The 22469-nt window shown below is 38.5% G+C and overlaps 1 protein-coding gene across 1 annotated transcript in view; it reads right to left on the bottom strand.

Annotated features, from left to right (window-relative positions):
• Positions 1–5520: 5520 nt before the first annotated feature.
• Positions 5521–22469, bottom strand: part of LOC110218672 (putative polypeptide N-acetylgalactosaminyltransferase 8) — a 29667-nt gene continuing 12718 nt past the window's right edge. Inside the window, 9 exon segments of the mRNA XM_078150089.1 lie at positions 5521–5676; positions 7248–7415; positions 14950–15045; positions 15552–15689; positions 17401–17476; positions 17478–17584; positions 18675–18789; positions 19429–19626; positions 21028–21208. Of these exon segments, the coding sequence (XP_078006215.1) occupies positions 5521–5676; positions 7248–7415; positions 14950–15045; positions 15552–15689; positions 17401–17476; positions 17478–17584; positions 18675–18789; positions 19429–19626; positions 21028–21208 (1235 nt within the window).

The raw sequence follows: 22469 nt of genomic DNA, 5'->3' as shown, positions 1-22469 counted from the left end.
ATGTAGAATTCAGGTCTTCTAATCACCACTTCACCTTTATTCACTAGATCACTCTTTTCTAGCCACTGTCTGGTAAATGCAAAGGCATCATGGCATTGTGGATTGAGTGTTAGGCAGAAACACAAAAAGATCTAGATTGAGTAATAGCTTCCTTTAATTTGTATGTGCCTTAAGCTAGAGCTTATCTAAAAAGTGATAGATTGATCTGAAATCTGTGTTGGTGGAGAGAGTTCTCGAACAAGGAATTGCCCATCACAATGGAACTACAGATCTTTTGAGTATTTTTACTTTCTAGTTAGAGTGTGTAGATTACCTTTGTATCTTTGTATCTTATCTTTGTATCTCTGGTGACTAGCACAGTGCCTGGCCCATAGAAGGCACTTAATAAATGTTTTGTGGTTCAATTATTTTATTGACTAATGAGTAATTACTAAAAATGTGGTTTACTATGGCAGACGTGTGTTGACTAATGTCTATGTGTTTACTACCGTGTAGGCCTGTACCCTTTGGGAACAGGAAATGGTTTCTGTTGTTGAACCTTGAAGCCATTTCTAAGAGGCTTTTTATACTCTCCAGCTGCCACCAGCATCCCTAAATTTGACCCACAAACCAGCCCAAATTTGAATGTCACCTTGACTTTCTAAGTCTGGTGCCTGGGAGATCTTAATTACCTTAATTCAAATCCACATGAAGTTAAGGATTTAAAACCTTGTTAAGGAATTAAGGGAAGACGAATTGAAGTATAACAGGTGAAAGCAAACATAAATAAAAAGAGCACAGAACCACTGACCTGAATAAAAGAATGATAAGCCTGCCCTAGCCCTGGTATATCAGCTCACTGAATTTAAAGCTGGGGGTTGGCTGTCCCTAAAGAAATGAGCCCAGAAGCTGGTAGCAGGGAGAAATACCCATACTATGAGACCAGTGGAGCAATTCAGCAATGACAGTAATGCCTGGCAGTCATCAGGAGGAATGATCAGGATACTCTCTAGGACTAGGAAGTCACCTTGAGATCTTATCTTTTGTTCTGGGTCAAATACGTATGCGTGCTAAGACAGAGATCTTGGGAATGGCTAATTCTTAAGTTAGGTGGTTAGTTGTCTATACCAGAGAGTATGATCTCTCCTTGATGTAAGGGGTATCGTGGAGACCCTCAGAGTAATGACGTACTCTGTGGTTATACCACACCTAAAAGGAGCAGGTCATTCTGTTTGCCTCAGTGTCCTCAACTATAAAATAGGTACGATAATAGCACCTATTACCCAAAGCTATTGGGAGGATCAAATAAGACAATGTTTATAAAGTTCTTAGCACAGTGCCTGGCACACAGTAAGCACCATATAAATGCTAATTATTATTATTGTTGTATTGTTATCATTGTTATATATATATATATATATATATGTATATATATATATATATATATACCCATTCTCTTGGTGGATAGTATATGAATTTCTAACAGAATGCACCCAAGGTTAATGGAAGAATTGTGCATTCTTACTTTTCTTATTCTATTTCATTAAGTGTCTTTATTTTGAATTAATTGTGTACTCTGGCTGAATAGGAAAAAAAAAGTAAACACATAGGCTTTGTAAGCTATGGTTTTGAATGGGTGTGTACCCACAAAATACCTTGAATCTGAGTTAATTTTCTGAGGGGCTGATGCCCCAGACACTGCATTGTCACACACAATCTTGCAATTTTCCAAATGTAATCCAGCTTGGTTCCTCTTCAACTGTGAGCCCAGTTTGTTGTCAATCTGTATTCTCTGCTTCAGATATACATAATGTTGGACAAACTCTCTATGAAGTGTCCATCTGGATCCATATTGAATTTGGGCAATAGACATTTTCTATTGGCTTATCCTGTGATGAACAGAATAGTCCCTTTCCACCACCACCTTCAAAAGAAATAAGTTAAGCTTTACTTATTTTTAATATATAAATGGATACTGGCACCTTTACCCTATCTTTATAGCAGATGTTCCTGTGTCATGTTCAGACATAAGGAATCCTAAAGAAAGAATGGGAGTTCTACAGTATGGTGGGATTGACATGATGTTCTTACTCATTTGATCATTTTCAGGGCATCATAAAGTATTGTAACTTATGTGTGTTCAATTAACTAGCTTTGTAGACTTATTGTCTCATTTTAAAAGAAGTAACCTTCACAAAACAGACAAGTGGCTTAAAAAGATTCCTGTTAAGAAACCATGTGTTACAGATAACTTTAATAATGTGAACACGAAGCCAGCCAGAAAATGGCAGAGCTTACATTTCTTCTATTTCCCCAGCACAAGCTCTTTGTCAGCCACATTACAAGGTACTATAAAAACTAATAACAATTTAATTATATATGAAAAGTCAGCCAAAAAGATAGAAAATTGTCATAATTATTATTTGAAATAAGATTTACATTCAGTATCTTTAACGATGAACTTGACTCTAACTGTATATTGTGTATTAAGGTATTTGCTAATGAGAGCAAATCATTAAAAAATTTAGCTTTTGTTTCTGGAATGACCCACCTCTGAAAGCTGTTGTGAGGATAAATTGATATTTTTAAAGTGCTTTGCAAACCTTAAGGCATTACATATATGCTAGCTGTTATTAGATTATTAGGTAATGATCCATCCAATGTGTTAGGGATCTTCTGGGAATGTATGTTTCTTGGGTGGGGTTCCAATGGAACAATTTTGTGTGTCTGTTATCCTTCATTCCCCCCACTTACAGTTCAATCCAGCAAAACTTCATTAGGTACCTATTGTAAACAAAGTTCTGAGTGCTGAGAATACAAAGACAAAATAAAATACATGCCTTGCTCTCAATGAAGCTACATTCTCCTGGGGGAAACAACATGGATACAAGTAAATAAATACAAATTATATACAAATACTATCACCCTACCTTTTCCAATCTTATATTTCTTCAGTGATGCTCCTTTGAATTGTATTTGAGTAATAGGAAAAACCTTTTTGCACTCCCTATTTTTTAAAAAAAATTATGTTGAAACATATAAATAGCCTTCATTATTCTTGAAAATCTTGATTTAACACTTTGTGATGGAACCATTTGAAGGTCTGGTTCTAACTCCAATTTATTCGAATACTTGATTTTGATGACAGTTGTAGCTAGAGGAGGCTTAATAAAGGTAGATATATACCAAAGGGAAGAAGTATTATTGGCTTCAATTATTAAATCATATATTAACTTTTAAATCCTAACCACCAATTATGCAAAGGTTTTTTTTAAAATTTGGCTAAATAGGTCAGTCGATTTTCTTTGCAAATTTTTCAGAAGGCATTGTAATTTTATGTTTTTAACAAATGGATTCAAAACCCACTGAAACTCTTCATTTGGAAGATCTTTGAGCAATTTTATATTTTTAACAAATGGATCCAAAACCCACTGAAACTTTTTATTTGGAAGATCTTTGAACAGACTCCAAGCAGTACTGGGACAACTCTATCATCTTGATATGATAGTAGAAAGAAATGCCCTTTTATCAGTACAGATTGCAATCCATCCATGGCTCCTCATTATCTGTCATCCCACATATACAACCATTAGCCAAATCTTGCCCCTCCTACCTCCACAATGTTCCTCTCTACCTCTAAAGTCACGTGTATACCACCTTAATTCAGTGCCTTATCACTTCTTGATTCGTCTATTGTAATGACTTAATAATCCTCCTAGTCTCAAGTCTCTTCCCACTCTAATCTGTTTCTCCAGGGAGTTGCCAAAATGATTTTCCTTAAACACAGGTCTGACCATCACTGCCCTACTCAAAACTCCAGAGGCTCCCTATTACCATAAGAATCAAACATAAATTCTTTCCTAGCCTTTACAATCTGGCTCCAACCTCTTTTTAGCCTGAATACATTACTTCTTTTCCCACACTTTATGGTGTAACCAAACTGGTTTTCTTGCTATTCTTCATATGTGACACTTCATTAATCTTCTGTCTCCCTGCATTTTCACTGGCTGGCCCTTTTGCCTGGAAAGCACTCCCCTCATCAGCTCTGCCCAAGTATCACCTTCTATGTGAATACCTTTGTAAGCCTCCCAACTGTTAGTTCCCTTCCTTCATTTCCAGCTACCTTGCATTTATTTTGTTTTTATTCTGTATCTCCTTACATAATGCACTAGTGTTCCCTGTTAAAATATATTTATCGAGAGTAGAGGCTATTTTATTTTTTTAGGGATCTCCCGAATTGCTAGTACTCTTTCCCACAAATTACTTTGTATTTCCTTATCTATATATTTAAAGCCAGGTGGAATGTAAGATTATTGGAGGTAAAAATTATTTTCATTTTTTATGTTTGCATCAAAAGCCAAACCCTGTGCTTTTTACCTAGTATATATTTAATACCTGTGTGCAGAACTGAACTGAATGCTGACATATTCCAGGTTAGATTCTGTTTTAACATCAGGGACCATAAGAAGTAACTCTAGGTGGAGGTGGGGCCTGAGAAAGCTACTTGTCTGGGCACACTTCAGATATGCATATATATATGTTCTGGACTACAAAGCCACTCAAGTACAGAGAGCTGTCCTTTCCATGGCTACTTGGTCATGGTGGAAAATCCCAGTGTGAAGAACTTGGAGAAATGCCAGTGGTTGTTCTAGTCTTCAGATTCACAAACATGGTGCTACATCCCAAAGCCATGTTGTGAGAAATTGGGGCAGGGGTAATAGAACAGTCAGGCTTGGTATATGGTAGATGGCTCAAGGAACAGAAGTCCCTGAGGGCATAATACTTCATAAAGACACGTTTATATCATGGGTGTTCAAGCTGAGGGGAAAAGAAAAGGGAAAAGAAAGAAAAATCTGGAGCAACCCAAATGGTGAAAGTTATCCAAAAGTGTCAGTTTGGTATGTTCATACCTGGCTAACAGAGAAAGTAAGGACAAAACCAAGAGTTCTAAATTAGAAACACATGGGTCCTAAGCATTAGGATAATGGAGAATGCAATGTGGCTCACAACATTCAGCCCCTCACCAGGCAGCATTGGTCATTGGCTCACTTTTTGCCTAAGGTGGAGGGAGGGGACTAATTGCAATTTGTACCTTGTTTTGGGATATTTGTGTAAAATAGGAAAGAAATCAATATCAAAAAATATTCTTTCTCATTTTGCTCAGGAGCCCCCACTCAGGTTGGAGTTTTGAAAATTTTAAATAAACAGAGGATCAGAACCACTGTCTTTTTCTCTTTACATTGCCTTCCTGCCACTGTCCTTCACTGTTTAAATGCTCTCTGTTCATAAATAACGAAAGATGCAAACTGAAACATTGATGATCAATCACTTCTTTATCTAGCTGGCATCTGAACTAGTTAAACATAAATGTAAATAAACTTTAAATGACAGATAAGCTTTGGATTTTGTATATGCTTTCCTGGTGAAAGAAAATGAAGTATAGGCCAAAAAAAATCACCACTTTATCAGTTCAGTCCTACAGACAATTTAGCATTAATTGGACAAGTCTCTCACTCTTGCTTCAGGGGTCCCATCTTAACGTTAACCAAAGGCGTTTGGGATCCCCTGCTTCCTGACAATATGTTGAATGTTCCATGATTGCCCAGTACACTCCTGGAAGACTATGGTATAGGATTCTGAAGGTCCCTTCTTGATCTCCATGCACCTCTTGGTGTTTCTGTTGATGATAGATTCCCCCTGGATAGAAAAAGAGCATAGGCATTAAGACTGAAATACCCTGACCGCCCAGTCTTCTTCCTGCACTACACCCCATTTTTCCTACCCAATAGTTGATCTTTCTGCTTTTCCTTATGCAGAGGCCCATTTCAATTTGGTTAAAAGGAGATCACTGATGATCTTCCAGAGAAACTTCAGTAGGGTGCTAGGTGAAAGAAGGGAGGTGAACAAATTGCTGCTTATTAGGAGATAGAGGAAGTAGGCTAAGTTATTCATTTGAGAAGTTTGTCAATGAAAGGAAGGACAGACTCACTTGGTTGTTGGAAAGGGTGGCTGATAGAGATGAACATACGTAAAGACTGAGGAGAAAGAGTCAGAAGAAAGGAAGTGATTAAAGTTATAGGAGGAGAGAATGAGTCTGAGAAGCAGATCCCTCAGAAGTCAGGATAAGGTGAGACTCAGAATACCGGGGAGCCAACTTTAAATTTTTGAAAGCACATCTTTTTTCTCTAAGAATGCAGAGGGAAATGAAGGCAGATAGATTGCATCAGAGTCGGGTTCAAACATGCCTCTTTGAGGATTATAGATAGGATTAAGGCCAAGGATCTCTTTCCATCCCCAACTCTACCCCCATGCCCATTAAAACATGACTATGACTGGGGAGAGGTGGGACGTACTGTCAGGGTCACTTGCCTTTGAGTGCTTCTTCAATCTGCTGATCCAAATGAAATCCCTTTCTTCCCTTTATATCTGACCAACTGATCCTATCTCCTCTCTTTGAATTTTGGATCTCTGGCTAGCAATCTAGCTCGATAGGATTCTGCCTTCAAAATACTTTTCCTCAACATTTCTTTCTTCCTATTTTTCCCCAAATCCTTTAATATTTGTGAAGTGATTTACACATATTATGCCACTTAAGCCTTACAATAACCTTGTGAGGTAGACATTATCCTTTGTTTTGTCTCCTTATCCCCATTTTACAGATAAGTAAACTGAGATTCAGAAGAGTTAGGTGACCTGTTCATGGCTATATAGCCAGTCTATGCATTAGGGCAAGTTTAGCCAAGTCTTCCTGACTTCAAGTCTAGCTAATCTACTTGCTGACAAATTATTTTCCTTGACAGACAGTGTAGAGTGTAGTTTTAAGATAACAATTTTGGAATCAGAAGACCTGAGTTCAAATTTTAGTTCTGCCCCTTGTGAGCAGTGTGATCTTGGATAAGTTACATGACCTTTCTGAACCAGATTCCAAATCTACAAAATGGAGACAATAACATTTTCTCTACCACTCTCATAGGATTATTGTGAAGAAAGTACTTTGTAAACCTGAAAGGGTTTTTGTATATGTGAGCTACAGTTGCCACTTTGTGGCTAAATTATTGCCTTCTGGTTGTCTGAGCTTTCCAATGCATATTTCATATCATCACCACTAAATCTTCCTGGAATTCCACTTTCAAAATGTCTCTCTGGTGGTCAGAAACTGCCAATGCCTTGGCAAAAAGGGAGTTTAGTCTTATCACACTAAGTCTAAACTCCTAAACCTGACATTCACAAAAATGAATCAGAAAAACATCTCAATAGTTGATACTCACCTGTTTAAAATCCCAAAATACATGCATCCCATTTTCAGCTGTTTCAGAGCATGACAGTAATTTTGGCCTCTCCCCTTCTCCAAGGTCCAACAGGCATAGAAAATATGCACGCCATTTATCATACAACTTCCCCAGATACAGCTGTCCAGTCAGAGAGTAAAACGAAATCTAAATAGGAGCCGAAGAACCTGTCAGAGATAGAGTTCTTAATGACACAACTCCATCCCAGACAAAGCCCACAGACTGTTTCTCTCTCAGAGCTCCAATACTATTTTTCTCCCTCCATTGTGTCAAAATTGCTAAATACCAGTATGAGTCATGAATTTCTAAATGCGCAAGATAATCAACAAGGGAATTTAGCTATGCTGAGACAGGCCACAAAAGTCCTATTCAAATTCCTTGTTGTGGCATAGAATTCTTGAAGGCTATGACAATAGAGCACAAGCTCCAGAAGATTCCACCACAATTTTAGGTATAGTCCCAGCAAGATGGTCCTGTAGTCTGAGAACCACTGCAGTAGCACCATGGAGAGGCATGTTACTGATAGGCTTGTTACTAGGTGACAAATTCTTTGACTCTGACAACCTGTGAAACAAAGAAAAAATACAAAACAGCCCTCTGTCCTGTGGGGCTTATTTCCCGTTCATAATGAGAGGATCAGAGTGACAAGAAAGGGCACATTTTTTAGATCCTTTATAAACACTAACTTATCAATTGGCATTCTGTATGTCAGCTCTTTGTCCAATGACCAATAAGCTACCACTCTACTAAAGCAGCTGAACCATATCAATAAAACCAGAAGAAATAAGGAATTTAATGGAGCTCTTGGTCATCTCCTCTTGCAGAACTCATGATGGAACAAATTCAAAACAGACTGCTAGGGAGATACAGTTTACACCCACCCAAAGCATGATAGAGTAGAACAATTCTACAAATAACTTGACAAGACACTCTAAAATAAGTCATCATACTCATTGATACTGTCTTCAGTACAGAGATGGGCAAAGGGGAGAGTGGTGGAAAGTTTATGTCAGAAAATAAATGTAACACGAGCTCTGGGTTCAAGCTGTCAACCCCCACTTGAACTAGCAAGGCAGATCCAAAGGACAGACCATTCCTCCTTTCTAGGATAATCTCGAAGTTTTTTTTCCTAATACCGTCACTCACAGGTCCCCATCAGGTATGTTTCCCTCCAATATCAAACAACCAGTTAACATCTCCCCAATATCAATTAGCTTTTATGAAGGGATGTTTAACAAAAAGACATAGCAAGAATTAAAGTACAAAGACCTTCCAAACCGGGAGCATTCTCCCTTTTTCACACTCACTTAGTTCCTTGGAAATGTGGGCTCAGACAAAGTGGTGGTTGCAAAATACAAGATCACTTCTGGGGCTAGCCTTGCTGATGGATGGGTTGGTCCCTTTCTTGCAGCACATTCTATCCCCTACATACAGGACCCAAATTTAAAGTGATTGTAATAAAATATTCCACTCTTCCAACTTGGGAGACACTTGGGATTCCCCTGGCCTGGGGAATTCTTTTTTCCCTTCTCAAAGTCCCCACAGAGTTCACTTCCAGATGTGGTAAAATTGATAGAAATATCTCTCCCTTATTTTCAGGAACATGTTTTAGCTGCTGGATCAATTCACTGCTGGGCTTTGTGAAATGAGGCACTCCTCAGGGAAAGAACCTCACCAAGTTTGATAGCTGCCAACAGATTCTGTAACTAACTTCTGTTACTTTGCCTCTGATAGTGCTTCTGATCTTTCAAAGCTTACAAGGTAGTGACTTGGTTCCATTTAATGATGGATTTTCAATAGAGATGGAAGAAACAGTAGTGTCATATATTCATGGCTACATGGTGACCCCTCTTCCTACCCAGTTGCTTACATCAGTTTTTGCCTATATCGCCACCAAGTAAGAGAGAAATTTTGTTTATTCTAGACTTTTATATGCACTCTCAAATCCAGCTCAGCAGCAAATTAAAAGTTTTTTTCCCCATTATACAGTAAGTCAGGAAACAGTAATTACCTGTACATGCTCTGAATTAAGAAAGGAAAGGTACCCTTACTCATGCATTTTCAGAAGCAGTCTCACTCAGCCTCCATAGGAATTGGCAACAGATAGAGCATACTCTAAGGTTTGAGCCCTCATTGGCCTATCCTCGTTACATTAAGAATCAGAATTAAGCAAAAGATATGCAAAGATTGTACATTTCTCAGAAATCTCAGGACAATATATCATTAATGCATTTTTCAAGAAGAGAGTCAGACAATAAATGGGAATAGAAAACATGGGATGTCATGCTAAAAAAATTGAGTTTTTCTATCTGTAATTGATTTTTTTTTGTTTTTAATACACCAAACATGTTTTTCTGAGAGATAACAATTTTTAGATTGCCTCAATAAATTCTGGTTTTAAGGCTTATAGCTTTTCAAAAATAGAAGTTGTAAGTGTTCTTCAAATTTTACTGTTCTTTAATTTTGCTCTAATACTTCCTTTTGGCATTGCTGCATTTCTGTATTGTTTCTACCATTATCTTTTTCAGGGCATCTACTGCTTTATTAAAATTCTCCACTTTCTGTTCTAAGCCATCAATTTACTTCTTAAAATATTCTTTAACAGCTTTGATTTCAATTATATCTTTCTTTATTAAACTTCTCAAGTACTTTCAGTTTTATTTTACTTTGTTTTTGGACCAGACTGTTGATTTAATAGGTATAAGGATCTCCTGCTGAGGAAATGCCTTTTACTAATGCAAGTTGACATTTGCAATGAAATTTACAATCTTAATGAGTTGCCCAAGCATGGGGAGGTAAAAAAGTTCCTTCAGAATCACAGAGCCAGTTTGTGTTAGACATAGTGCTTGAGTCCAGGTCTTCTTCATTCTGAGGTTGGCAGTCTAGCTGCCATATTCCTGGGCTGCTTGCTGTTGTCCCTATTTTATTTCTGGGGATACAGTTGTATCCCCAGATTTCTTCTCCGATTCTTTTAAATTGTAGTATTCATATTTTTTTTCAGGGGGCAGGATGCTGATTTGATTAGATTTATGCCTGATTTTTCTTCAGGGTTTTTTTTTCTAGTGATTCTTTCCTTTTGCTTTTTTTTGTTGTTCTTTTGCTTTATTTGGAAAAGGTTTTTTTTTCTGTTTTTATGTAATGATTGAGAGCTGGACTTAAACACAACTACTCAATCAGCCATCTTCCTAAATCTACATCTTAATTAACTATATAGGATGTCTCAAAAGTCTTAGTGCTTTTTTAAATATTTAAAATAACACTTAGATTTTTGGGACTTAAAGACTGGTTATTAATGTGGGAGTCATTTCAGAATTAACTGGCTGTGTGCAGTCAAGAGATCAATTTGTTCAATCAATGATCAAAATCACTACCAAAGTAGAAAGACAATAATAAGAAGATATTAAGTGTAATTAAAATAACTCCTATTCAATCTACTTACTATTCAAAAATATTTTGGTGCTGTAGAATGGGAAATAGAGAGAGGAAAGGTATTGACATCATCACCATTTTTACCACAAATAGTTTAACTGATTAAGCAGTTCTTATAGGAAGAAGATGGCAAAAATCTCAGAATTCATGCCAGTTAGCAAACACTTGACCCTTCCCCCCACTCCTGATAAGCAGAGAAACCCTATGATGAAGAACAGCAATTTATAATATAAATTAAGCAGCAATGGAAATGGATGTCCCATAGACATCTTAAACTCAATATGTCCAAAACTGTTCTCATTATCTTTCTCCCTTTTTGTTTCCTCCTTCCAAACTTCACTCTTACTATTGAGGGCACCACTATCCTCCCAATCCCATACATAAGAAAGAGAAGAACAGACCAAGTGCACACAAAATAGTTGTATTCTGGAGAAGATACACTTCTGACATCACTAAGAAATTAACTTTTAAGATACCTAGAAGAGAAAATAGCACACAATTGGAGAAATTATTATCAAAACAAGACAGTTGAAAGGGCATATCATTTCCACAAAGTTTTAGGAGAATGAGCTATCACTACATCTAGGGCATCTGATGAAAATATGAGAAAGGGATAGGTCTTCAGAATACATTTTCTACAGCAGATCTCATTTTTGGTTACACAACTGATTGAAAAGTACAGAGAATACCTGACCCTAGATTAATAACCTATTATTTGTTGATTATAAATAAGAATTTCACTTTGTGGAGCAAAACAGAGCCTTGAAGAGTCTTCTACAACAAATGACTAACATGAATAGCATGAGATCACAAAAGATTGCTTGATAGGTGCAACTATAGAGATGATTTTGTTCAATGATTATCTAAGGACCAATATCAAGTGAGGCACAACATAGTTAATCATTTTGTGCAGTGTGGGTAGAAAGATTTGTGCAGTATGGTTAAGTTCTCCAGGTCCTCCTAGATGATGTAACTATGATTGCATGAATTAATCAATAAACACCCGTTAAGAATATATAGTCAATGTTGGAGGAATTGTGGGAAGATGCATTTTTGGTGAAACACAGCAGTTTTGGAAAGTAACTTGGAATTATGCAAATAAAGTGACAAAAATGTCCAAACCCTTTGCTCTAGAGATTACACTAGTTGGTTATTCTCCAAAGAGATCACTAATGAGAATTAAGTCCCCAAATACACTAAAATATTTATAGCTGTATTTTTTAATGATAGAGTTAGAAATAAAGTAGTTGCCTATCACTTAGGAAATGGTTAAAAAATTGTGTTATGTGAATGTAGTAGAATATGTAAGAAATGATGAATGTCATGCATTGAGGCAAACATGGAAAAATCTACATGAAATAATGCAGTGGGCAGTTAAGCAGAGCAAAGAAAACAATATGCATCACTAACAGTGTAAATGGAAAGAACTACAGAAAAAATCAAAAGTGAATGTTGTAAATTGTAAAAAACAAGAATGACTCAATAGAAGAGCTAGAAGGTAGTCCCAATTTACCCCTTTGCAGATGTAGGAGGTCCACAAGTGTTGTGCTTTTCATACACTTTCAGACTTTTTCAATATATTGTTCAGTTATGCAGATTTTTTTCCTCTTCTTTTTCTCTTTTTATTTAATTTTTTAAAACGCTACTTGTTACATGGGGCGGTTCTCTGTGAGTTGGGGAGGGCTCCTGAGAGAAACTTTTGTGATGTAAAAAATAAAAGATATCAACAAAACATATTTTTTTAAAAGAGTATATATGTCAGGCACTATACTAGGTGCAGAAATGTAAAAGTGAGATAGTCCTTGACTTAAGGGGATTACATTCTATTAAGGAGATGTCAAGCAATAACAAGCATTTATTAAGCACCTAATAGATACTGTGCCAAGCACTAGGGATATGAAGGATACAATATATACCCTGAATAGAACTATTGATTTAGAGCTAGAATGACTTAAGACGATATTGAGTCCAACTCCCTCATTTCACAGATGAGGAAATTGAGGTTCGGCTTAAACAATTTGACCACATAGCACAGTGTCTGATAAACATAGGTCTCCCTGATTCCAAGTCTAATGCCCTATTTACTGTCGTGCTGCTATCCTGAAAAAAGACAATAATCTAGACAATCTATGCATGGAAAATGGGTGGAAAATGGCCATTGACCTGGTTAAGCTATGCAAGTAAATATACTGACTGTAAGGTATGGGGTGTTCAGAGACAACTAGCACCTCTGGAGTGAGGGGTTGCCAAGCCATTTCAGGGCTGCTCATCTACCTTTGGTGTCCACCTGTCACTCAACTCTGACCTGTGGCTCCAAGAAGCAGTAGCAGGTATACTGGCTGCATTCTGGTAAAATCATCTCAGCAGACAGGCTAAATCACATTGAGAGTAACCAACAGACCTCAAACCCATCAATGAGTCAAGGGGTGGGGGGAGGGCATCTACCCCAAGCTTGTGAAGACTTTCCCCAGCAGAATGGGCAGATGAGAACAACTTGCTCCACTGGCCATGAAGGTGGCTAAGGCAGGGTCTGTGGAGTGTTCGAGTTTGGTCAGACATTGAAGGCACCACGGTCATCCACTGTATCCTGGGCCATCGCCAGTTGTCCCGACTTTTGTCTTGCCACTGAACTTTAATGACTCAGCTGATGACTTTGTGCAATTCTTTCTCACTTAAATCCAATTCACACACAAATCAAGACATCACCCCATGATGTCATTGGTCCTCTTCAAAAACACAGGACAAACAACAACTGACTATAGAGCTCACACATTAATGCAGACCTTGCGAGTAGACAAGATTATACTTGGGAGGTTGCATGGGGCTTTCAGTAATTCCAAGCTGTTCCTGACTCTTCTTTTTAGCAACTATATGGCAGAAAATCATAGAAAAGCACTATCTTTGAAGAATTCATATTGAGAGTGACCCAAAAGGCCAATATGTTACAACATATAGGCTGCAAATTGATTGCAATATATTTCCAAAGATGACATACTCCAAAGTGGTATAAAAGTTATCAACCAGGAAATGAGGAGCTATTATCCCCTTCAAGAGATAGGGATAACAGAGGACTAGCCTGAATATTGAACTGATAGTTAGAAGATCTAGAAGAAAGGTTCTAGTATGTTGGCAGGTAGCCTATGGTGGATTTGTGGGAGGGCAAAGACAAATATCTCACTGGATGGTAAGGCACAGTTGGGTTGTAAGTCTGTACATAGATCCATTGAGTGTTCAGATGTATTTTTGGGACTAGAAAATATAGCAAGGGCTAGGATGCATTGCTTGGGCTAGAACTAATGATAGCAGTACATGCTGGAAAGAATATAGGTGGTATGGTATAATGGAAAGATCATTGACATAAGAAGACAGGTTGAAATGCTCCCTCAGACATTTATTGGATGCCTTGCCAAGGACAAGTCACTTGGAAAACACTCAGTCCCTTCATCTGCTGAATAGAGAAATGATATGTAACTTATTTTTATTCATAGGACTACAGATTTAGAGCTAGAAGTTATGTTTTGTAAATCTTAAAGTGCTATGTAAATATGATTGTTTTTTTTGAAAAACAAAATGACTCAGCTTCAATTTTGCTTACCAACAAGGAAATGAAACTCAAGGTAAGTAACAAGATGGAAAGATAGAACCTATCTGTCCTTAATGAATTCAAGGCACCTGTGCTAGACAAGTTCTCTCAGCACCTCACATGTACTCTCCCCACATTGTCTGATTTATTGCCAAATATTTTCACTCAATGGAATGATAGTGGCTCCCTGTTCACCCAAATATGATTTCATATTTACCTCTTCCCCATATTAATTTTTATTCTTGTGCTTTATAATGTATATAATTACTAGCATAGTAGTTTCTTGTTTAGTTATTCAGTCATATCTAACTCTTCGTGATTCCATGACCCATAGCATACCAACACTGTCCATGGTTCAACAGGTAGCTCTTACAGCTTGTCTTGATCATACTTGTCAGCTTCTTTACTCTAGCCTTTGAGTCACTCTCCTACCTACACCTCTTTTCCCTCTTGCTCTACTGTGAATGTGAAAGGGAACCCTCCAGCTATGGCTGGTTCCTGAGTGGAGCTGAGAATGGGCTTTGTAAAGGTATTAGCTTCACCCTGAATATCTCCTCTTAGTTCTCCATTCTCCCAGCTCTTCCTCTGTGGGAATGAGAATAAAGGTCATAAGAAGTGGAGGTAGAACAGGCTTTGTCTTATAATCACATATCTACCCAATGAAGATACCTGTGTTTCAGATCCATGGCAGTAAAACATGACTGGATTGGCATCTTGGGGAGGACCTTGGTCAATGCAGAGGTTTTCATTCAAAGAATTTCTCAGCTATTAAAGCAAACACACAGCACTTCTTGTTAAAGGAGACTGAGAAAGGAAGAGAGATGATTTCTGCCCAAGGTTTATCTTCTCACACTGGTAAACATAATATGAGTGCCAGCTAAAAATAAAGAAATTTGGTGTCCTGGGTGGCAATTATTTAATTATAAGTCAAAAATTGGTTCTGGGAAGATGTGAGGGTTTAAGTTTTCTTGAATAGCCTGGTGAGCTGAGTTGGATGTGGGTAGAGAGGGTGAGAAAGGAAGGGAAATTTTTAAAAGCATCTAGGGATCATGTGAGGGGAAGGATACTTGGTATATGAGATAAGGAGATGAAACTTAGGGGAGCATTATGGAAAAGGGGCCTGGGAAATGACCTCCCATGCAAAACAGAATCCTGGCCAGAAAGAATTTCAGGTATATCAGAAGTAAGTCATGGGTATTTCTTGGACATGCAACACTATGAGACCACAGAACCTGCTTTCTTATCATGGCAGCAATGTGGATGGTACATACCACTCCATAGGCAGCAATGTCAGGAATAGGATTCAGAGATGGATAAACATTTTTGAGGTACCAGTCAAAATTTTTGCATTTAAGTTTCTTTCAAAGCTTTTTTCTAGAAGACACATCTCCATAGTTGATTCCATGGTTCTGGAAAAAAGCAAAGTTTTCTTTCATATTCACACACCTCAGAATCTGTAATTTCCTTATTTAGTGCCGGGTTAGGTCACTTGAGAAGGTAACTGGATATGTGTCTCATGCTTTCTAGCTAATCTTTATATTTTTACTTTTCCTGGGAGAGGCAGATTAATAGGCTAGTCTTTAACCCTAGAATCTATACACACCAGCTTAGCATAGTGGACATGTGTCAGGCATGGAGGTCATTCTACACAGCCTTAACTCTTCTTTAAACTTAAACAATTCCTGGGCATTGCCTCAGTTAAATTGAGCCCCGTTAAAGACCTTAGTTTAAAAAGGCCAAGGTCTCTCGCTGCATCCAGGGCCATCTCCAGTCGTCCTGATCTATATCTCACCACTGGACCCAGTTGGCTCCAGAGGAGAAAGTAAGGCTGGTGACTTAGCACAACCCTCCCTTACTTAAATCCAATTCACTTGCATGTCATGTCATCACTTCCCTGATGTCATAGTCCTCTTTGAGAAGGAAGGACAAACAACAATCCTGAACTGATAGCAAAGACTGCTTCCCAGCAGGTCACAGAGAAAGAAAATGGGAAGATTAAGTAAGATTAAAACCTACGTTGTCCAAACACTTTAAAAATCCTAAGGTATTTATCCAGCAACATTACCAAGTCAATTCAGCTTGTTTGTGACATCACAAGGGGGTAAAATAGAATGTCTCTGTAGAGGGGGCAGGTGGGGGAGGTGGGTAGTCCAGTGGATACAACACTGGGCCTGAAGTCATGAAGATCTGATTTCAAATCCCATCTTAGACACTTACTAGTTGTATGACCCTAGGCAAGTCATTTAACCTCTATATGCCTTAGTTTCCTCAACTGCTAAATGCGGATAATAACAGCACTTACCTCCCAGGGTTGTTTTGAGGATAAAATTACCTAATATTTGTAAAGCACTTGTATAGTCCCCAGCACACAATAAATGCTATTTAAATGCTAGCTATTATTATATGGTGAAAACAAGAGATATTATCCTATTGCCTGCTAAGGTAAATGAAGAGATGAATTCTCACATTCAAATCACAGTAAATTAGTAATTGCTCAGGCTAGCCAAGGATCCCTTTCCTATTTAATGCCTTGGAATGACTAGCAAAGCCTAGCTCCTTCCAGGCACTATATTATGAATATTCTCCCTCATACCCCAACCACCACCAAATACATGTTATCCTATCCTATGGTTCCCATCCAACTTCTTTATTTTTAATCACACTCACTTCCAGGTTCCACATTTATCAACTGTCTCATCTTGTGTCTAGGGATCTGCTTTCCCTAGTACTCTGCATATTACTTTTCTCTACGAAGAAACCTTAGCTAGCAGGTTGCCACATGTGATATTTGTACCCAAGTGTAGGGTAACTTATGTTAGTAACAGCTTCAGACACAAATGCTGCCTCTGTGCCATATTTTTCGACCTGACTTTATCACTGTCAAAAATATGTGACTGGATTACAACCTCCCTTGCCAAATGGTTTGTCATGGCTCCTTGTACCATACTCAGAACACAGAATCATTGATTGGTCAATAGTTGGGGGTGGGGGGGGAAGCAGTAATGGTGGAAGGAACTTAACTGGTAACCCTGTGGCTGGGTTTGCATCTTCCCCTTCATCTTTTTATTCCCCCTTCCCTTCTGCTTTTCCTTGCCTAGCTTGAGGCCCTTGACATATTACCTCCAGAGGCATATTCCAAGAGAAGTAGACCATGTATTTGTAGTCATCCATCCAGACTTCAGCACACGAAGAGCATTAATTTCATGAATAACTTCAGATTTGAGGCATAGGGCTTGGTGGCTCGCTCTAGGTGAGCAATCTGGGAGCAGGGTAAGATTTCAATCTTTCCCCCACACTGCCACACCTGCATCCAAGAGAAAACCACATGTCCATGCTACAAAATTCCATTCAATTGACTCACAGGATACATTTTAGCATTAGTTTTGAAAGATGTAAATTTAGTTATCCCACTTCTACCTTCTCCCCCTAAAGTCTACAAAACTACCTTCATTATTCATAAAGTTTCTGAAATCCTAGCTTTTCCATAAAATTTTCTCTCACCACTCAGAAGAGAGGTTGCTGCTTCCCTCTTCCCTGCTTCCCAGAGTACAGAGGTACTCTGAGGAAAAGTATGTAGGAAACATCTTGACTGGGTCCAGAGTCATAGCTAAAATTTTCTCCCATAGTGCTAAGATTAGGGGTTGAGTGAAATAAAAGGAAGAAGTGCTTCCTTGATGCTATGTACTTCTGCACTACTATCCCTGTTCTGGGGACCTCCATCATGCCCCCATAACACCATTTCCCCCCCCCATATGCAAGGTCCCCTGCCTCCTTCTGGAGGTCATCAACCTTGACCAGTCAATAAATATTTATCAAGTGCCTCCTATGTATCAGACTCTGTGTAAGCACTGGACTATTTGTACCAGAACTCAATAAAGGATCCTCTGCTTTGAATCTGCCCCAGAAGCCAAAATTCCTAGGTTTTACCCTTGTTCTGGAGAGAAGGCCATAGAACCATTGAGAACTGTCCAGCTGCTCTGCTTGATTTCAACTCCACCATCTTCATCATGCCTCTCAACACAACAAACTCATCACCAGGAAATTCATCATTGAGATTCCTTCAGCTTTTGTACTTATACCTCATGAGTAGCCTGAGTTGCTTCTGCTCCTCTGATAGGAGGTCTATGGAGCATAAAACTTATCCTAAAGCCTCCCTTGATTGAAGACTAAGAATCCCAGACATCTCTTCATATTGCTTTTCAACTCTACCACCATCATGGTTCCAGATACTCTCTGGGTCCCCATTCCTTTTGGCTTCCTTTTGAGTACTGCCTGTTTCCCAGAATTCCACCCAGTGGCCTGGCAACGCGGGCACTTGAGCCTCACCCTGGAAAGAAGTCCAACCTTGCCCAGTGATTCCCATTACTTAAACTGGAAAGGGAATAAAAATCTACCCGCAGGGCCAGCTCCACATTCTCTCCCCTGTAGATCATCATCCCAGCATCCAGGGACCCAATATTTCTCAAGAACCACCTGTTTGCAGCAAAGATGCCTATGATAGAAGGACTCCTGTAAGAAGACACAGCAGAGAAGTCACTGCCTCCTCTACTGAGGAGTAGAAAGAGATGGGGTTTGGGAGTGGAAGTAGGGAACAGACATGGGACCATAAAATTGTGAAGGGTCGGGAAGGAAGGTTCATCCTGAAGAGACATTCCAGAGATCATTAAAAAATAGAATTTAATTGATCTTTAAAAAAAGACATGAGAGAGGGTGCTACAAATATGAGCTGTTACACTCACTGTCAAAAGAGGTCGCTGTGTTATTAATTTTAGTTAAATATTTTACTTTGTTCTAATCTTTTATGAGAGATTTCTCACATAGTAGGAGTAATCAAAAAATCTTTTTAAAAACTTTAAAAACTTTTGCTTAAACCCCCCACAAAATAAATCAATAAAACTTTAAAAATCGGAAGCATTTAGGTACTAATTCAAGTCAGAAGAATGGATTTTACAAAACCTCTGAAGTACTCTTGTTACCTGAAGAACCAATGGTTTTCTGTTCAGATTGAGTTTGGTATATGAGGTCTCTAATACTAAGCAAATTCTGATGAAAAAGGGAAAAAACCCTAATTGATCATTTCTGCCTCTCATTTGTAAGAATTCAAGTTTCTGAGTGCAGTTTTTCCATTTCCAAGCTTCCCAAACTTACTTCACAGGTGCAGTGTCATCATTCAAGAAATACCAGTCCATTGGCATATAATCAATGAGGCACCAGAGTTCCCAGTCAAAACCAATGGGAGATACTGAATATCGAATCACTTTTAAGGTATCATAAGAAATTCCATCCAACATTGGTGATACAACCACAGTGTGGTCTTCCTGGATCCGAGGTAAGATAGGTTCTGCCCTAGAATAGTGAGAGAGAGAGAGAGAGAGAGAGAGAGAGAGAGAGAGAGAGAGAGAGAGAGAGAGAGAGAGAGAGAAAAGAGAGGGAGAACAGACAGACAGACAGACAGAGACAGACAGACAGACAGAGACAGACAGAGAATATGGAAATGTCAGTAAAGTCCAGCAAAAGGTAAACCAAATGCCTTCCACATTCACTCTCACCTTTTGTGTCTTTTCCCACCAGTGAGTAAAAAGGAATATACTGACCAATTCACAACTACATGTCTAGGTAGCTCAGGAGCTTCTGGGGCAAAACCAATAGTCTGGGTCAGAAACAGGGTATGCCTAGAAAGTCTTCCTCTTCAACACTGAGGGGCAGCAATCTCAGGATGAATCTTGCTCCAGAGATCCAGAGGGATGTGTGGTAGTTCCAGGATAATCTGAAGAGCCCTGAGCTATTCCTGTAGGAATTTACAGTTCAATACAGAGAAACAAAGTATGGACTATGAATATTATCCCTATTTGATAGCCTGGGACAAGGGCAGGAGGAGAGCAAACTTACTGGTACCAGAGGCAGAGGAAAGATTAGGGGCCAGATGTCCTTGTGCTATGGAAAGTATCATGTGGAAGTTATAATCTGGTAAAGATCACTCCCATACTGGATGAAAAGGTTCTCCCATTTCTGTGTCCACATTTTCCAACTGACATGCCTTGGCCAATTGTTTCCCCATGAACTTTTAATCAGGAAGCCTAAGTTGGATTTCTATCTCTAACACATTCTAGCTGTGTAAACACAAACACATTTAATCTTATTCGGCCTCAGTTTCCTCTTTTTATAAGACTATCCTTGTTAAACCTTACAGGATTATCATGAGAAAAGTACTTTGTAAACCATAAAGTGCTATATGTGAGCATGTATCTATCTATCTATCCATCCATATACACATATATATGCATATATGTGTATATATGTATATATATATATGTGTGTGTGTGTGTGTGTGTGTGTGTGTGTGTGTGTGTGTGTGTGTGTGTGTGTGTAGATACAGATATAGATCCTTTACTCCTGAGGACAGGCTTGCTATATAATATTTCAATCTGAAAGAATCTTGAGAGAATTTCACCCAACCTTTTACTTAACAATTGAGAAAAATGATTTCCAGAAAAGTTAGGTTACTCCTAAGGCCACAAGGACAGGTAGTAGCAGATTTAGGAATAAAAGTAAGATCTTTCTTTAAGCCCAGGGCTTTCCACACAACACCATGCTGTCTACCTTGGCTGACCAAAATCCAAGAAAGAAGGGCTCTCTTCTCCTTTGGATTTCCTATTACCTTGTCCATCTCTATTCCTCATTTCTTATGGAGGGTCCAACAACTCACTGCCTTTTTTTCAAGTGGATAACAACTCAATGGAACCTTACCACCCAGTGTTCACTTCCACATGAGCATCCAAAATGGCGACCACATCTGCTGTGGCAGCTTGATAGCCAGACAGGCGGGCCTGAGTAAGCCCTCTTCTCTTGGTATGATGTGTTAGTTTCGGTAGCTTGGGGTACTTCTTGTAAGGCTGGATCTGTTTGTCCAAATCCCTCTTGAGCTCCTCTGCCAATAAAGCATAATTTTTGCTGAATTCTAGGACCAATATTTGATGTGATTCAGAAATTTCCATATTATCAAGTAGCTTTAGATAGACTTCCAGAGTGCAGAGTGTATGTACTCATGATATTAAACCATTAGGCAGTTTCTACTGTTACACACTGACAAAGGGATGACTGTGTTATTATTCTTTGGGGTAATTTACTCTCTTATTATTCAGTTTTTTGGCCCTGAACACATCTGAATGGGTTCAATTTGTATTATATCCCCCTGCCAAATGATTCTTATTTACTCCCGCTTCAAAGGGAGAGAAGTGTGTCCAAGCAGCTTATTTTGGATTTAGATTGGGGGGGGTAGATTATGAGTTGATCTCAGAAACTGGAAATATAGGATCATAAATGAAATCATAGGGTCTTGTTTAGTGACCCTTGTCAGACTCAGGTTCAAATCATGAGAACATTACTGGTAAATCAACTATTTGGTTTACCTGACCCAGGGTAAATCTCTTGACCTCTCTAAGCCCCAGTTCTCTCATTTGTAAAATTGGGGAAATAATAGCAGCTACATATATAAAATACTTTGCAAAATTTGAAGTACTGTATATCTTTAACTGTGACAGGTGAAATCTGAAATAACTGAAGAAACAAAGATTTGAGCTTCCAAGCATATCAATTCCAAGGAAGCACTCCAATTGCATAACAAATTGGGACCACGCCTCCTCAGCTTGGCATTGGACCACAAATACAGGAGGAGACAGATTTTTATATATTAGAAGCAAATAATTAACCAAATATAAACCAGGATACAAGACTGTTGTCATTCAGTCATTTTAGTTCTGTTTGGCTCTTTGTGACCCCATTTGGGATACTTATGGCAGAAATACTGGGGTGGTTTTCCATTTCCTACTCCAGCTCATTTTATAGATGAAAAAACAGAGGCCAACAGTGTTAAGTGACTTGCTCAGGATCACACAGCTAGTAAACGTCTGATGCCAGATTTGAACTCAGGGAGATGAGTCTTCCTGACTTCAGCCCTGGCACTCTATTTACTGCACCACCTAGCTGTCCATAAAATTAAGTAATTTGATTTCTAATTGGCTGAAAGATTAGGGACTTTCCAAGTTAAGAGTGAGGGAAGTGAGCAGGTGAATTCTTCCAGATGTGAAACAGGATGTCACTCAATTCCCACAATCATCAAGCAAGTGAAATTTACAAGAAAATGAAACTTAAGTCTCAAAATGGACTCAGTTTTATAAGATAGAGTCAAT

This window comes from Phascolarctos cinereus, unplaced genomic scaffold (assembly GCF_003287225.1).
Source record: "Phascolarctos cinereus isolate Bilbo 61053 unplaced genomic scaffold, phaCin_HiC Scaffold_1;HRSCAF=81, whole genome shotgun sequence".
Lineage (NCBI taxonomy): Eukaryota > Metazoa > Chordata > Mammalia > Diprotodontia > Phascolarctidae > Phascolarctos > Phascolarctos cinereus.
The sequence above is the reverse complement of the archived record's forward strand: the minus strand, read 5'-3'. Positions and strand labels throughout refer to the sequence as shown.